This window comes from Haliotis rufescens, unplaced genomic scaffold (assembly GCF_023055435.1).
Source record: "Haliotis rufescens isolate VD_foot unplaced genomic scaffold, xgHalRufe1.0.p SCAF_19, whole genome shotgun sequence".
Taxonomy (NCBI): Eukaryota; Metazoa; Mollusca; class Gastropoda; order Lepetellida; family Haliotidae; genus Haliotis; species Haliotis rufescens.
The window spans coordinates 15242298-15261055 of NW_025963879.1; the positions used below are offsets into that span (position 1 = coordinate 15242298).

The 18758-nt window shown below is 40.9% G+C and overlaps 1 protein-coding gene across 3 annotated transcripts; it reads left to right on the top strand.

Annotated features, from left to right (window-relative positions):
• The first annotated feature begins 1958 nt into the window (after positions 1-1958).
• LOC124148253 (glutathione S-transferase omega-1-like) lies at positions 1959-17928 on the top strand. 3 transcript variants are annotated; one of them, XM_046519245.2, is made up of 5 exons: positions 1959-2114; positions 12868-12973; positions 14519-14738; positions 16311-16437; positions 17494-17928. In XM_046519245.2, exons 1-5 carry the CDS (start codon positions 1976-1978, stop codon positions 17730-17732), a joined length of 831 nt encoding a protein of 276 aa, XP_046375201.2. In that variant the 5' UTR covers positions 1959-1975; the 3' UTR covers positions 17733-17928. The 3 variants fall into 3 exon arrangements, with proteins under 3 accessions (XP_046375201.2, XP_046375202.2, XP_046375205.2); XM_046519246.2 differs by lacking the exon at positions 1959-2114 and adding an exon at positions 11070-11312; XM_046519249.2 differs by lacking the exons at positions 1959-2114; positions 12868-12973 and adding an exon at positions 14261-14298.
• Positions 17929-18758: the final 830 nt, after the last annotated feature.

The following is an 18758-nucleotide window of genomic DNA, read 5'->3' on the forward strand; positions in this document are numbered from 1 at the left end:
CCTGTATTTGGAATAGACATTGTAGTCTTGACTTACAATTGAGGCATATAACTACCATATAGGCAAAAGGTAATTGCCTACGCATAATTTTTAAATATAATGTTTTTAAGCACAAGAAGAACTTTGTCAGTGATCGCCTTTCGCGCAATCCTTTGGTTCGTCGGCTGGAGTAATATTCGTTTATCAAAGGGAATGCTACTCTAAATCGTAAGACGTCACGTCTGCCTGTATGTTACATTGCCATAACGTTGCAAAATGGTATAGGCTTGAAATAATCTTGAACGAGACAGTAAACCACATTTCGTCTCACCGCACCTCTTTGTCGACAACGAAAAACACCATTCACCCAGTGATTGTAGTGAAAATCCAACTCTGCAACGCCGCCTTCAATGAGTGATTCAGATTCACGGCCACTAACACCCAACCATACATTAAGTTCAGGCAGGTGCCTTTTACAATAATACGCGACTATAATCATGATATATATGTGTCTTTTTCTGGACGCCCACATCTGAAGTGTTCCATCACAGACGAAGCGGAGAACACGTGCCTGTGGACATTGGATAAACCTGACATTGAGATCGATGTTGGGAAAGATAAAAATAGGTAAAGTGGTCACATAAACAGATTATATTCAGACACCAAAATAGCTGGAGTTGGACAACATGCACCACTGGCACGGGGAAACCTACTCAAGGTCAATACGAAGCAACTCAGAACATGCCCTTGTGGTACACGTGGCATTAAGGGGAGGCAGTTGTTATGATGGTTTTCCATCACGCAAAATTGGCACTGACACGCTGGTGGTCGCCGTAAGTTGGATTGAAAAAGTGGACTTGTTTCGGATAAAGTCATTGCAGAGCTGAAGGAAACGTGATCTTGTCTATGTGTTTGTTATCGATTTCTGTTCAAATGTCCCTCATGCACGATATTGAGAACGTATATCATGACATAAAACAAGGCCAGAATCAGCGCATTTGACATAAATGACGTCGAGCTTTCCTCTCACATTAAAGCCGTCACATTACGATATAACAGTTACTGATGTATTGTTCCAAGCGAGTTAAACCCAACTCATTCATTGTACGCAAGGCCATTTTTATTTTAGAATATAGGTCCCCGGTAAATTATGCGTAAGACGCGAGTAAATGGATCGGGTGGTCAGACTCGGTGACTTAGCTGATAATATGCCATCTGCGTCAGTTGCGTTGATCGATGCTCATGATGTCAATCACTGGCTTGTCTGGATGTCATACAACTCAAATATCTCTGATGCGGCGTTAAATAAAATACAAACAAATCATTTAAAATATGCTATGTGTTATTAACAATTGGAAGTGGTGTAAAGATAAATTTATGGATTTTCAGTCTTTCAATGTAACGATAGATTAGAAGTAGTTGAAATGTTGTATTTTCATTGACAGTACATCAATACAAAGTGCTTACACACCGAAGATAAGGATCACGTTGTAGTATTCTGAACCAACATGCATTTGAATTGCTTTATTTTACCCGCTCCTTCAAGCTTGTCATGCATGGGCAATGTATCATGTTTAACGGTCAGGCACGCTGACTTGGTTCATGCATGTCATCCATCCCAATTGCGTGGATCGATGCTCATGATATTAATCACTGGATTGTTTGGTCCAGACTCGATTATTTACAGACCGCCGTCATATAGCTTAAATATTGCTGATTGCGGCGTTAAACAACAAACCAACCAACCAACCAACACGTGACAGGTGCACAGCCTCATTGTGTGGGCATCACTGAAACATGCTAGTAAATTTGGCACTGTAAATTTTGCAGGGGAGTTATTTTAGATAACACCCTTTGATGGGTCGAGTCGCCACGGGACATGTTCACATACTGCGACCTTATTTCATTTCTGTAGCCTTCGATCCGGATAATAATAACTGATAAGCGTTATGAAGTGCTCAAATGAAGGCTATACTTTGTACTTGGAACATTCTCGATGCACGTAGCAAGTCATTACATGTTAAACCCTCTCTTAGTCATCGTGACTGGCTGTGATTTACGTATAAATTCAGAAGGGACTGAGTTGAACTCAGTCACATACAGCATCGACATGACTGAGAAACACTACACAACGAGTGAGTACCCTGCGTGGACCATTTCACTTCTTTCAATGGTGTCTTGACTAACATGTACATGCGTCGTTCCTTTTCGTGGGGAACACGGGCACGTCTGACGCTGTGCAAATTTGTTTCCCTTTGCCAGAAACCTTTGATCGCAGGTTCGAATCCCAGTTTCGCCCTGATGATGTTTCTGGGTTTGTCAGATCACGTTTCTACAGAAGGGATTGGAATTGTTCGGGGTAGCAATAGCACTTGATTTCAATTGCCCCTAAAGCATTTGCCAGGGTTGGAATTGTCGTGGGTTTCAATTGTCTCAATCAAGCGTCTGTTTTGTGAAACCACATAATATCCCTAGATCAGACTTTATGAATTATTTGTTTCTATTACGTGACTCGATTTGATACTTGGTATATGACAATACTGTATTGGCATACTAAATAAAGTAATCAGTCAATTCACTTTACGTTTATGTCACTAAAAGGGCAGATCTGTCTGATTCATGATGTGGTTTGCCCATCACAACGGACGAATCGATTCCCCACATAGGTAAAAGGCAAATGCCCTGCATTCTAAATAGACACTGTAGCCGTGACTTGAAATGGAGGCAGGCGTAATATAACTACCATATAGGCAAAAAGATTATTGCCTCCACATAATTATTCAATGTCAATTTTTAAAGCACAAAGAGAACTTCATCAGTGATCAACTTTCACGGTAATCCATTGGTTCGTCGGCAAGAGTAATATTCTTTTATCAAAAGTAATGTTACTCTAGTCTAGACGTCACGTTTGTTTGGAGCCTGCCTGCATATTACATTGTCATAACGTTGCAAAATGCAGTCAGACGTCCCACACAGCGACAAAACGAAATAAGAGTCATCAGAAGATGACAAATTCCCCCGGCCCCCTACAAATTCGAAAGAACAAATGATAATATCTGCCTGTTAAGTCCACTTGATGAAGTATTTCTATCTGATCTGTCTGTCAGAAAGCAAGAGTAGTTATTGAGCTATCAAAACAATACCATAGAATTGGGATTCGGAACTACTTTGTATTTCTATGTCAGGTACACACCAACATGAACAGTCAAAGTCAAACTTGTTGCAAGGGAAACGGAAAAAATATAAATTCTAACATTCCCTAAATAGCAAAAGGCACCAGATGCCAAACTGATCATATGTGTGCATAGTTTCAAGGAAGAGTACCTATTAGTTTTAAAGATGTAGTCAAAGTCAAACTTCTTGCCATGGAAACAGGAAAAAAATATATCTAAATTTCTAAATAGCAAAAGGCACCACTTCAACCCCTGAATAATACATGTTCCAAGTTTGATTCAACACTGTTGAACTGTTTTTAAGTGCCGCTCCAGAAACGACACCTACCTCCATTTCAGCAAAGTCTAACTTGTGTCCATAAATACACGGAAAAATGGAATTTTGAAACATTCCTAAATAACAAAAATAAAATTTAAAAAAATTACAAAATAGCAAAAGGCTACACTTCAGCATGTGACTGATAAATCTTTCAAGCTTCGATCAAATATACTGAATGGTTTTCGAATTCTGCCCCGGAAAAGAACCCCATCCCCAATGGAGTCTATGTCCAACTTCTTTCCTTAAAAAAAATAAAAAATAGAAAAATCCCAAAGTATGAAATGGCATCACCTCAGTATGTGACTGATAGATTTGCCAAGTTTCGATCAAATACACTGAATAGTTTTCGAGTTCTGCCCTGGAAAAGGAAATGATTACGGACAGACAGACAGACTGGCTGATCGCTAATATCCCCCCGCATTATATGCCGGGGGGATAACAAAGTAATATTTTGGACATATTTCCGGCAAATCCAACCATTTCAAATTCGGGAAAAGGCCCTAAGCCACAGAGGTCTAGGGGCACAGAAATGGACAGCTGGAAACTGATCCCGCTTGCTAGCGTCGAAACTAAATATCTTCTCCAATGTCTCCAACGTTGCCTACTCTTGTAAAAGGCCTCAGCTACGTCCCTGTTATTCACTGGTTTTCGGTATGATAGACTTAATCTATTATCTGGATAATGATAAGTTGATAACAAGTATCCCAGTAATTTTTCCAGAACTCGATGCAGAGACAAGGGCCTCGCCATGTTTGTAAAAGTCCTGCCTGATTTATAATTTTATATATCTGTAAATGGACATCGTTTTTATTGCTTTAACCTGCCGATTGCCGATTCTACCCATTACATGATAAATAGGGCCCGTGAAGACCCGGGTTACAAAATGTCTTCAGCAACCCATGCTTGCCACAACAGGCAACTATGCATGTCGGATGAGGCGACTGACGGGATTGGGTGGTCAGGCTTGCTGATTTGGTTGATGCATGTCATCGTATCCACATTACGTAGATCGATGTTCATGATATCAATCACTAGGTTGTCTAGTTTAGATCAAATTATTTACCGACCGCCGTCATATAGCTGGAATATTGCTGAGTGTGGCGATAAACAACAAACACACACACACACACACACACACACACACACACACACACACACACACACACACACACACACACACACACACATGAAAACAGTATTATGTGGCCAATCACATGATATCCTAAAGAAATAGTGATAAATCACTGAGATGGGTGATATGTGAGAATGTCATTATTGCACTATAAGTCCGACGTAGGTACGGACTAGAACAAAAAGCCAAACACACGCGTACATGAACATGGTACATGCGTGACATAATCTTGAACGCGACATTAAACCCCTTTTTATCTCACGACACTTCTTTTAATGAAGTATTACTGACTACGACGAAAAACGGGATTCACCCAGTAAAGATCCAACACTGCAACATCACCATCAAAGGGCGATTAAGATTCACGTCCACCAACCACCAGCCAAACATGAATATTAATATTTTCATTGATGATACGCCGTCACAACGTTCAGGCAGGTGCCTTTTATAATAAAACGTCCCTATAATAATGATATATATGTGTCTATTTTCTGGACGCCCACATCTAAAGTGTTCCATCACAGACGAAGCGGAGAACACGTGCCTGTGGACATTGGATAAACCTGACATTGAGATTGATGTTGGGAAAGATAAAAATAGGTAAAGTGGTCACATAAACAGATTATATTCAGACACCAAAATAGCTGGAGTTGGACAACATGCACCACTGGCACGGGGAAACCTACTCAAGGTCAATACGAAGCGACTCAGAACATGCCCTTGTGGTACACGTGGCACTAAGGGGAGGCAGTTGTTATGATGGTTTTCCATCACGCAAAATTGGCACTGACACGCTGGTGGTGTCTCAAGTCGCCGTAAGTTGGATTGAATAAGTGGACTTGTTTCGGATAAAGTCATTGCAGAGCTGAAGGAAACGTGATCTTGTCTATGTGTTTGTTATCGATTTCTGTTCAAATGTCCCTCATGCACGATATTTAGAACGTATTTCATGATATGAGGCAAGGCCAGTTTCTGCTCATTGGACCCACATGACTTCGATCTTTCCTTTCACATTAAAGCTGACACGTCGTTACTGTTACTGAAGTACAGTTGCCAGTTCAACTCCTTCATTTTACGCTAGGCCATTTTCATTTTAGAATATAGGTCCACGGCAAATTATGCGTAAGACGCGAGTAAATGGATTGGGTGGTCAGACTCGGTGACTTAGCTTATAATATGCCATCTGTGCCAGTTGCGTTGATCGATGCTCATGATGTCAATCACTGGCTTGTCTGAATTTCATACAATTCAAATATTTCTGATGCGACGTTAAATAAAATACAAACAAACAGATAAATTTAATATGATGCTATGTGGTATTAAAAATTTGAAGCATTGTAACGATAGATTAGAAGTAGTTGAAATGTTGTATTTTCATTGACAGTACAATCATCAATACAAGTTGCTACCACACCGAAGATTAGAATCATGTTGTAGTGTTTTGAACCAACATGCATTTGAATTGCTTTATTTTACCCGCTCCTTCAAGCTTGTCATGCATGGGCAATGTATCATGTTTAACGGTTTTCGTTAAGTCTGACTAACATGAAGTAATATAATTACATACCGTGATTGCTGGATTGTGGAAGTGTGTTGTGTGTCAGCTACATGTGGGGGGCTGTTACATGTAATCCTTCATTCATGGCTGATGTTCGATATAATATTATATTGGCTCCTATTATATGTAGTTATGAGGGGCATGGGTAGCCCACGGCAAAACGTCTTCACGGAATTCTCGTCCGATACGCGAACTAGAGATGTATGCATCGGTTCGAATACCAGATTAGCCCTGATTACGTTTCAATGTTTGTCGGCACCATACCAGTGCTCCTGTGCTTTACCAAATTGTAAACGTTTTAGACCTGCGTCATTTCGGGTTTTCTTCCAAAGCCAAATAGTGTTCAAAGTGATATGAAGCAGATCACGCACTCCATACTCACTAATATAGTCACTGGCTCCACATTAAATCACACTGTGACTGGCGGTGTTCATTTATGACAAGTCATGTTTAATTAAGACTTTGTATGATAATATCCACAAACCTAATACGAGGGGTTGTCAGTGTGAGTGAGTGAGTGAGTGAGTTTGGTTTAACGCCGCTTAACAGTATTCCAGTTATATCACGGCGTGTCAGCTTAATGTGGGAGGAAAGCCCGAAGTGATGCAAGTCTTAGACGTTTACCACTTCGGTGAAACCCACGAACACGGGTATGGTGCTGACAAACCTAGAAACATAATCGGGGCGAACCGGGATTCGAACCCACAATCATAGGTTTCTGGCGTGCCGAAGGGACACAACTCTGCACAGCGAATTGCGGCGCCTTAGACGACTGGGCCATCCGTGCCCCCAGGGGTTGTCAGGCAGTTTTGAGACTTGCATATCAACATATAGGTTGCTGTTATGCTTACATGTTACATATATTGGTATAGACCTGTGTTTATAGTCTTTCACAATAGCTGACTTCGATTCGGAGGTTCCCAACTCCTAAGCTTGGAATAGACACCGCTCAGTATACAGCAGTAATCAATATGTTTACCTCAGAGGATCAATCACCACAGTGTATTGACGAACGGTTTCGCGCTGTTTATGGGGAGGCTGTCCGGTCATATACCACAAGAAAACTTTGGGTGAAAGAATTTCAGCGTGGATGAGAGTGTTTGGAAGACCCACCACCAGCACCACAACAACACAATGATGCCGTCCACATCCTGGTACTATATAATAGGCGGAGTATACCCCGTGAGTTAGAGGAGACCACATGATTCTCGTGTGAGTCTATTGAATCATGTTTACGTATGTGTCCTGTTTGCAATGTCTGTTGAAGATGAATGTCATTTCGTATTGATCTGTAAACATTATACTGAGCTGCGTAAAGTTTATTTGCCAGAATTGTATTGGAAGTTTCCAACTATATATAAATTAAAAACATTATTGTGTACAACTCAGGATGAGTTATTAAAACGTCTGCAATATTATGTATATTATGCGTATAAACAAAGACAGGAAGTCGTAAAATCTGTTATGTGCTTCACATTGTATTATTGGCACTGCATTTCTTGTATATGGGCCGAAGGCCTACACACAAATAAATTAATTTTGACTTTGAGTCACAAGAAATAGTTCTCCATGAAGGTCTACATATTCATACGTCAAAGGTTTGTGCCCAATGAGTTCCGAGAATGCTGTCGGATTAAAAGAAGGATAAGCTGGTAACCATCTCTAAAGCTATGTTAACCAGCAGTGTTGCATTTGTTGAAACATTTGTGGTCTCCAACAACTAAAGTGTATTTATAAAACAACAAGATCCATTTAGAAAGTTTTTAAAGATTTATTTAGCAATCTTTTGGGACAGCAAAGGCATAATTGGCATCGACAATGAATGATGAATAGTATCCACACCAGCCTTGATGCAGTGACTGCTGTACGTGAGTGTGGATACGAGTTTCTACCCACCTTATTCACCTGGGCCCACTTGCACAAAGCGATCTTAGCGCTACGACTATTGTAAGCCTATGTTAAAGTATGGGAGTTAAGATCATCTTAGCACTAAGATCGCTTTGTGCAAGTTGGCCCAGTCTGGCCCTTGTGTCTACCAACAAGGTATAACAATGAACGGTGGTCAGAACTATAACAAGGACCAACTGTTGCTGCTGTGGAGGGATGGTTGAGAGACCAGGATTTGACCTTCCACAAAACAGGGATCGATAACTCTGGAGAAGTCATGAAACAAGTGTGACGGGACTATGTTAAAACCTATTTAAAGCTCACGACAATATTCAGCTCTGTGTAGAGGTTCGAAACGTTCTAATATGGAAAAATCAGTCAAACCAGAAATATACATGTACCAGGAACTCTGGGATGTAGAACTAAATGACTTGGGAAACCTCTCAGAAATAAGTGCTCTCTAATTGTTTAGTTAGCAGCTGATACCTTACATACCACAGTATCTGGGCATGCTACGGACATTTTCGTTTTGACAGCTTGCTTAGCGTTATAATTATCCGAAATACCAAGTTGGAATGTGTACCGGTTGAGAGAAGATGGGGAAGAATATTTCGTTTTTTCAGAGAAAGGCATCAGTAGACACTTGGAAGGGAAGGGTAGAGGTGTTGGAACAGGAGTCTTTTTTATGTGAACGTAAAGAAGGCAAGTGTAGAAAATGTACCAAGAAAGCATGTGGAAAAATACTGCTTTTGACTTTCAATTCAATTTTTGAAATTTCAATATTTCATTCGTGGAGACCTTGATATTTCTTCATGTAGCAAAAATGGTATCACTTCTACAGGGAGGTCTGCGTTGTGTGGTGGATGACAATAGTGAACAAAACGGGGTGATGGAAGCATTGTGGACATGGATGAGCCTAAATCTGGGAAAGGAAATTTCATCATAGGGAAGAGGGTTGAAGGTCAGTAAGTTTTGGGGGGAACTGATCGGGACACAAGGGAATATTCCTTTGCCTGTGTTGAGAAAGGCCCCCGAAACGGGCCAACACAAACACTACAGAGTCATCCTGGGGTGCATTGAAATGTTGGCTTCCCAGGTCGGATACATCATAAGTGTTACATTCTTCATATTTCAAAGAATTCTTTACTCGTTGAAAATCCTTGATAAATTCGACACCTTCGCGGAGCCGATTGTTCTGGTTTATAAAACCATGCCAAATGAACGGAAGTTGTGGCTGTCGTCCCCTGTGAGAGTAGGGTTTACTGTCTGGACGCCTTTACGTGGTGATGAAGATGAATACGTGCATAAAGTATTTAAATTCTAAACCAAAATTAAATGTTAAGTACACACCCGTTTGTATAAAAGGACTACAATGTCACTATGCGCAATGATAGGGTGAAATATATCAGGCGAATCAACAGTGGAATGGCGACACGTAAGTTTCGTTGCTAATGAAGTATATTACGCAATTTCCTGCAGATGGTATCCGCTATTCTGGAAGCTAGCCTGGTAGGGGATACAGGCAATTGGCTTCACACATATACCCTTGTGAGGATTCGAACCCGAGTCTCTCTCGTGACTACCAACGCTTTAACCACTCGGCTACCCACCCCACATACAGTTGAAGTGAACTGAAGTTCCCCCTGAAGCAGAGTGAGGCTGCAATGGCATGCTTATCTCGCCATATCTGATCCTGTTGATTATCTCAATACCAACATGCATGTGGTTTGTGTTCATCAAGGAGACGAGACGATCTATTTGTTTCATTAAACCTTGAAACTCATTACAGTGAGGGTCTGTTTTGCTGGTCCCCGTTTTTCCGAAATGATCTGTTCCCGGTAGACTGTTGTAAGGTATATTAAGGCATTATTTTAATTAAGTGTATTCCACGTACAAGATGGATATATGTATTCTATGCAAAGTGGTGGTACAATAACAAGAGGTACAGAGTGCAGTTTAAGTACAAAGTTAGGTATTATCTTAGCATGTAAGTGGACAGCTAAAAAGTCTTTCTTTTCTTTTCATTTTGATACCAGTATCAAATACATCACCGTCAAATAAGCATTTCTTGCTTATTTCATATTTGCCATCATCAAATATGGGTGTATACTTTCTTTTGCCCGGCAGTTTAGTAGCTAAAACGAGATGAAATACAAAAAAAGGATTGTGCAAGATCAAAAACTCCCTTGCGTGATGTGTTGGTGTGCTCGTCATGTTCCGAACTATTTTTGTCTCATATACCTCACAAAATATCATAATTTGAGTTTTTTGGTTGAAATCTCCTCTTCTTTGCTTGAGCGTATCAACGTGTTCACAAATACGGTTTAACGAGTCGTGTGGCCGGTATGTCTGAAAACAGTTTCGAGTTAATATTTACCTGAAATATATATACTGCTCCCTTAATTAAACTGCACATTTGCACTATGAACTGTACTGTTCGGATTAAACAAGTTTCACTATATAACGCCTGTTATTTTCCGGGCTTGCCATACCACAAGTGAAGCACATAAAGGGAAAGCCTCAGTTGCAGTGTAGGCCATCCATATTTTTGTATGTGTCTCTCATCTCCAACCCTACCCAGCAAGAGAAGCGGGCGGGCGAAATTGAAAAGAAGAAAATTCAATAAAAAACCAAAGGAAACATGTTTATTGTACGTATATAGCGACGTGTGTGTGTGTGTGTGTGTGTGTGTGTGTGTGTGTGTGTGTGGCTGCTTGTACTAGACCGGACTGATGCCGATTTATAGTCCTAGCCCATTGAGATACCATGCCGCAGTTTAACATGAATACCCCACTCAGATACAGTATACTGACTCCGAGCCGACCATGTCTTGTTTTAGCCCCTTAATGCCGAGCGCCAGACAGGGTAACAACAAGTACCATCTTTTAACGACTTTTGGTATGACGCAGCCGGAGATCGAACCCCGGACCTTCCGCTCACCGGGCGGACGCTCTACCACTAGACCGCAGAGGCGCTCAAATATAGCTGAAGAAAGATCAAGCTGACCTGGGTGTGTAAACAGTAGCCCGTTGTGTTTACATATCCCACAGCTGTCGGCCTTAGGAGAGATGTAGTGGACATTCAGTAATAGCTACTGTTCCGCGATGCACAGCGCAGACAAGGAATATTCCGGTGGCGTACAGCATCGATAAATTGTGCTTAGTCATCGTGACAGGCATTCCGATTTCTCTGTATATACAACAGGAAGCGGGTTAAATTCATTCAGCCACAGCATCGCCATGACTGAGAAGGCCTACACAACGAGTGAGTACCCTGTTTTCAATATGTCACGTCTTAGTTCACGTGACCGTCGTGAAACTGCCACCATTTTTATACTGTTGGTGTAGGACACACATATATGTCCTTGTTTATCACGTCTAATTCGATGAATACTTGTTCACATCGCCATTTTGTAGCATGTCGCTGGTGCAAACACGATCAAGCGTGTCCTGTGTACGACGCATTAGCGTTACATGATAATCGTTTGCACGTCTTAATTCGGGGGTACAGTCGTAATGCAACAAGACGTATCAGCAAAAATAAACAACATTAACTAAACAATTTCTCAAGTGAAATATATACACGTTTATAGATGGGCCAGATGATTATTTGAGTGAGGGATCTTGGATCCGAATGTTGTGCAGGGTTGCGTCCCTTTGTTTCTAGGATTTGCTTGACGTGAGTTGAGTCCAGCCTCGGCATTCTATCCACATTTAGCTCACAGCTCGTGACGTACTCGTCTAACCGGCCTTAAAACCATACAAAATTCATGCATTGAGTAATATTATTGTTTTGTGTCAAAGTCACGTTCATACGGAAACTGAAGCGGTGGGGGTAAAGCGTTTACTTGTCAAACAAAAGTCCGTGTTCGATTCCAAACATGGGTATAATGTGTGAAGCCCGTTTCTGGTGTCCCCCCGCCGTGATATTGTTAAAAGATTGGTAAATACGGCGTAAACTCAAACGTGAACTATATTACTTTATAATAGGGTACTGATCACTAAATTCTGTGAATCACAAAGTTTTTATGAGACTTTGTGCATGTTCTGTGTATTGTGGGTCGTCTTTGTGTTATCGTAAGATACATATAAGGTTAATTTACGGTATATTTTTCTCAAAACATTTTCTCAGCACTATAACAAGGAAAATAACATTTCACTCTCCCATTATTTTTCAGCTCTTGTTGCATAAAGGGTAATTAGTATGAGAATAATTTCAAATTCTATATTTTCTGTTCAGCATTGTTTTGTGAAACGTGAGGAATGTCAAAAATGTTTCGCGTTTACATGTGAACAAAGCAAACAATCTCTGTAGTACTAGTGACGCTGTGAGAAATATTTGAGCGGAAAATGTCGGGTAATGAAACACATACCACTTGTCTGCGTGAGGCAGGGAAATAATTACTTATGTTTTATTCATGAATGTATTTATCAGGTTCGGCGTTTCTAAAATAACTTAAACCCATTCCTGACATGTAGGGTCAGCGGGTACATTAACCATGCAATAAAAAGTAAAAAATGTCGTTGTTTTGACTAAACATCATGTGTGACTAAATATCATGTGTGACTAATGTCTACATGCATCATTGAGATTCTTGAACGGATATCTGTATAGGCGTCAAGGTCAAAGGGCAAACTGGGATCTGTTGTCCGCTGAGCATAGACAAGCATGAGGATGGCCTTCTTCTGAAAAGACCAACTCTATGCTGTCACCTGGCTGCCCTTGTGTTTCATAGTACCCGATGACTTTTTGATTGGTATGATTCACGACTAGATGACATTTCCATGGCGATAAATCAATCAATTTGTTTTGGTTTTAGCGTCTGCCTTCCCGGCGCTCACCCCGGGCAAAATGAGGATCTACAGCATGAGGTTCTGCCCATTTGCTGAGAGAGCAAGATTAGTTCTAGCGCATAAGAACATAGAGTGAGTGTAAACTAGATTTTCTGTACCTATGCTGAGTGAGCAGGATTAGTTCTAGCGCATAAGAACATAGAGTGAGTGTAAACTAGATTTTCTGTACCTATGTTGTGTGAGCAGGATTAGTTCTAGCGCATAAGAACATAAAGTAAGTATACACTGCATGTTCTGCCCCTACGCTGAGAGAGCCAGATGAGTTCCAGCGCATAAGAATATAGAGTAAATACTTGGTACACTAGTACTAGAAGTTCTGATCCTTCGCTGAGAGAGCGAGATGTGTTCTAGCGCATAAGAACATAAAGTAAGTATACACTACATGTTCTGCCCTTATGCTGAGAGAGCCAGATGAGTTCTAGCGCATAAGAACATATAAAGTAAGTAAACACTGCATGTTCTGCCCCTATGCTGAGAGAGCGAGATGAGTTCTAGCGCATAAGAACATAAAGTAACTATACACTAGAGGTTCTGTTCCTACGCTGAGAGAGCGAGATGAGTTCTAGCGCATAAGAACATATAAAGTAAGTATACACTGCATGTTCTGCCCCTATGCTGAGAGAGCGAGATGACTTCCAGCGCATAAGAACACAACTCCGCGTTGATATAGTTCGCTTCAAATAATTAAAGTTTGATGTTTAATGGATAGTTTTGTTATGGTATATGTATTTGTCAACATAAGGATTGGAGTTGTATTTGTTGACGTTCATCAGCTTCGCGCATCATGGAATTTGCTCACCTGAGGCACTGTCCTCATCAGCTGATGAACGTCAACAAATACATTAAGTATTCATATCATTATCGTATCTGATATAACATCATATTTTTAAGTAATTATACACTTATGTTCATTTATGTCAACATCTATAATTCATCATATAATTGCATTTATGACAACATAACATCATTATCATATACATAATATCACATCATAAGTACACTTATATCCATTAATGTAATCTTAGCATAAATAAGCCAAGTCACAATTCAAATTTGCATTGATAACATTTCTATTTTCGTATTGATATGATTAGATTTTTCTATTTTTAGAGAAAGAATGCCGTTGGCCGTTCTGATTATGGTTTGGTGAAATGTTTGCACTAGAAGCCAATTCTTATTGCATGTTATGAGGCAAGCCAGGTTGACATGTATTCACATTTCTTTATTTAGTGGTCTTAGTGTTGAAAGGATTAATCTATGATGAGAAAGGGAAGACAGGTATTCAGAAAGCATTCAATCATGTGAAACTAATCCCCTAATAAAACGTATATGGTGTATTATAAACTGTAGGCAGAATGAGAGACAACCGACTAAATGTTAGCTCCAAAGAACATAGAGTGAGTTTACACCAGACGGTCGGCCCCGATGCTGAGGTTACGAGATTAGCTTTAGCTCAAAAGAACGTTGAGTATACACAAGCCGTTCGGCCCCAATGCTGAGAGAGCGAGACTAGTTCTAGCGCATAAGAACATGTTGTATTCTATTTTCTAAAAAAAACATTTTGACATTGTATTTATGATGAGTATTTTAAACAAAATATAATTGTTTTTTCAACAGACATGAGACAGTGAATATTGATTTGAAGCAGAAGCCATCATGGTTCCTGGACAGGAACCCCAACGGCGCTGTTCCCATCTTAGAACAAGACGACAAGGTGCTCTATGAGTCTCTGGTCTGCGCTGACTACCTGGATGAAGTGTACCCAAACAACAAACTGACCCCCTCGGACCCGTACAGGAGGGCACGGGACAGGATCATTGTGGAACTGTTTTCAAAGGTAACACTGTCGTCTACTGATCAAATAACACAAGCAATGCACTGTACACTGAAGTACTACCATTCGAATTAATGAAAGAATCCCCTAAAGACTAGAAGTCAGTTCTGAATCACATTGAAACAAGGAACATTAAATGCTTTAAGTCATAGTTTTTAAATTGATATGGCACGTCTTTTAAGTGTATCATTGAGGACACGCGTGACCTTGTCGTCTAAGGTACCTTAGCTGTGTAGAGCTCCGTGCCTTAGATTCCGACGATCTTTGGTTCGAATCCTGGGTTCCCATGGCTATGAATTTCGTTGGTCATCACCGTAACCTTGTTGGTGGTTCCCAATCTATGCTGCGTCATCAGGTCCGTGATGATATTTTATAAACCTCCTCAAATACTGTATGGTGTTTTCACACTGCTCGACTCAGTCTAATTGGCCTTGGGTCAGTACTTGGCAGGAATCCATATTGGAAGGTTTACGTAAAAAAAAACCACGGTTAAATTCATGCAATACCACCACTCCATTGCTGTCGGCGAACCCTGAGCGAACTTTGACGGACAAGTCTACATGAATAATGCGTGAGCTCTTGAGCCAATCAGAAGTTTCGCTTTCCAAAACCATTCGGTTACATTTAATTACTTCCTCGATTTGGTAATTTCGAATTGTACACGGAACACAGAACACAGATAGTCCATCGATGTACAGATACCATAGCAGGGAAACAGGATGTATAAAATACTTAGTATAATGATCAACAATGAATGTGAATGATCAACATTCGGAAGTGGTCTTTTTAGTTCCTTTCGAGAAACAAAAAAATAAATCAAACATGCTGTCTTGAATGCTTTGCTCATTCGTATCGAGAATTTAGAAGCATCGACGTTGATTGGTTGATTAAAAAGTTCACCTGACTTGACCTTCTGTGGAAGTGCCGCCATTCATACCGATGTAAAGTATGTTCATTATATTGTTGCTGCCCGAGGTATAATTTAGGTTGCGGAATAAGCCGAGTTGATCCGAGTGTGGTCTTCTTGTAAAAAGCAATGATATATATTGGTGACTATAAAATAAATGTATATTATCTAAACTCTTTCACTTACCAAAATAATATTCGCATTGTCACATAATAGTATTTTCCTTAAAAGAAGGTAGTGAGTGAGTGAGTTGGGTTTTCCTGGCGCTTTGAACAGTGTTTCAGTTTTTTCACGGTGTGCCAGATTAATATGTTGAGTGAGTGAGTGAGTGAGTGAGTTTGGTTTAACGCCGTTTTAACAGTTTTCCAGTTATATCACGGCGCGTCAGCTTAATGTGGGAGGAAAGCCCGAAGAGATGCAGGTCTCAGACCAGATTAATATGGGAGGAAAGCCTATAGTGATGCCAGTCCCAGATAAGTACCAATTTGGTGCAATTGACGAGCAAGGCCATGGGCGTTGCAAACCAGGGATCATAGAAAAGTATGCATTAGGGATTTGAATGAGCTATCAGCGCATTCAAGCACGACTAAGATTGGCAGCCATTTACGAATCTTTGACGACTCGGCATCCCGTGCCTCCTACTAGCATACTACTGTTAATAATTTCAGGTAATGGGCCCTTTTTACAAGACAACTTATGGCAAAGATGTCCCAAAGGATGCTATCAAGGAATTCCATGATGCTCTTGATCCAGTGGAGAAGGCTCTTGCAGAGAGAGGGACCCCGTTCTTTGGTGGTAAGAATATTTTTCCCATATTGTCCAAGAAATACTATTTGGCTTAGTAATGGTGATAAGACTTTAGCTATAAAAGGATCACATGGACTGTCATCCACCACGTTAATACGAAATCAACTTCGACATAAAGGACAGAACATTTGATAACATCTTACGAATGAGAACATCTAAGTGGCATGAGATTTTTTTGAAAGAAATTAAGTTTTGGGCCTACATATACCTAAAAGGTTAGAACTCAGTACCAAAAAGTTAAAAAATAACGTCACAATACCCAATGACGTATGCATTGGCGAAACGATGCCCTGTGACGGTAGCCTGGCAACAAAGTAGAGGGGGTTACCTGGTGCACATAAGATTCTCTCAGTGTTCTGTCATCTCTACACTTGAGGTCATTGAATAAGCCCGGTGATGTTGAGTGTTCAGTATCTGTTTACAGCCTGCTACGGCACATTATTTAGTAACCGCCAGTTTATGTTGTTTGTTTGTTGTTTAACGCCGCACTCGGCAATATTCCAGCCCCATGACGGGTCAGTTTCAGCTTTATTTAGTTATTGACGCCGTACAAATTCAAACATCGCCGATCCGAACACGATATCGATCCTCAACCTTTTGCTACATGTGTTGATCTGTGATTCAATAAATGAAAAAGTCCAGCGTTGTCATTATATGTTTACTAAATACTCCATGCTACGGCGCATTTTATCGGAAGATCCAGTTCATGGAGGGTTAATATTTGTTATTTAAAGGATTTGTATCAGTTTCAACATTACTTTAGCTATTCATTGACGCTGCACACATTCAAAACGTCGCCGGTCCAAATTCGAACACTATCTCTCCAATACTACCCATCGCTACATTTGCTCAGATATAATTAAAATGTCGATCTGGTAGCAATACCTATGTCAACATCAAACTCCATGACAGCTTCCCAGTCCACACCCACACATACCTTTCTCCCGAATATATCTACACCCGTTGTGCATGAATATGCGTAAACATGTGTTGAAAACAGTCCAAACTGTCCCTCTCGGTATCATCTATATATTTACATTTCAGGCAGCTCAGTACAGATGGTTGACCTCATGATTTGGCCTCTCACTGAAAGGTTTGACGCTATGGCCCAATTAGTGAAGGAAGCGAGGGTGACAGCTGATCGGTACCCCAAGTTTACCAAATGGATTGAAAACATGGGCAAGGTACCTGCCGTGCAGAAATGTCGCTGGGACACACCGACACATGTCCATTTCATAGAAACATCTAAAGCTGGAAAACCAGACTATGACTTCGGACTTTGAATTTTGCATCTGCATATTCGCGGAATTCTGCGATGACCACACACTATAGCTATTGTACCTATGTAGTTCAAACATAAATGCGTATGTGCCTTTATAGAATGTGTAGCTATAGCTAGCAGCTGTTCGGACTGCAGGGTTTCATTGTTTTGTGTTGCTTACTTTAAACTTCACTATCAAAGTTGTCTCACATTCTCAACTGAAAGCGTTGTAAAACAATAACACGCTGATGATATCCTTAAACAAAGACATTAACAGACGTTGGAACTAGTGCTAGTTGTGAAACGAATACCTTCAGGGTCATGCGTTCATTAAAACTGTCTCTGTCGGATTCGAAACTCGTACGAGGATCTTGGGTCCATTCAGTGACATCTTCAACTTAATCTCAAGGTGGGCGGTGGGGTAGCTTAGTGGTTGAAGCGTTCGCTCGTCACCAGAGGCCCGGTTCGATTGCCCACATGGGCACATGGGGTACAGTACTGAAGCCCATTTCTGGTGTCCACCGCCGTGATATTCCTGGAATATTGTTAAAGGCGGCGTAGAACCATACTCACTCGCTCACTCACTCACTAATCTCAAGGACATGTACTCCTGATACTGCGAGCTCATGGTACATGTGTGTGTGGGTTTGCATATGAGATGACATTCATCCGCCAAAATAGGAGCGTTGTTTGCAGCCCGCCTCCGTGGTCTATTGGTAGAGCGTCCGCTTGGAGAGAGGAAGGTCTAGGGTTCGATCCCCGGCCGCGTCATACCAAAAGACGTTAAAAGATGGTACTTGTTGTTACCCTGTGTGGCGCTCGGCATTAAGGGGCTAAAACAAGGACTGGTCGGCTCGAAGTCAGTTTTTTGTGTCTGAGTGGGGTATTCGTGTCAAACTGCGGCATGGTATCTCAGTGAGCTAGCACCATAAATCGGCATCAGTCCGGACTGGTACAAGCAGCCACACACACGTGCATGCACGTCGCTATAGGAGTGCAATAATCTTGGACGCGGCGTTAAACCCAATTTCACCTCACCTCACCTCGT

Coding starts and splice junctions, on each gene's coding strand:
- LOC124148253 (XM_046519245.2), top strand. CDS start 1,976: ATGCACGTAGCAAGTCATTACATGTTAAACCCTCTCTTAGTCATCGTG. Junction 12,974..14,518: donor CTAGCGCATAAGAACATAGA/GTGAGTGTAAAC, acceptor TTTTTTCAACAG/ACATGAGACAGTGAATATTG. Junction 14,739..16,310: donor TTGTGGAACTGTTTTCAAAG/GTAACACTGTCG, acceptor TAATAATTTCAG/GTAATGGGCCCTTTTTACAA.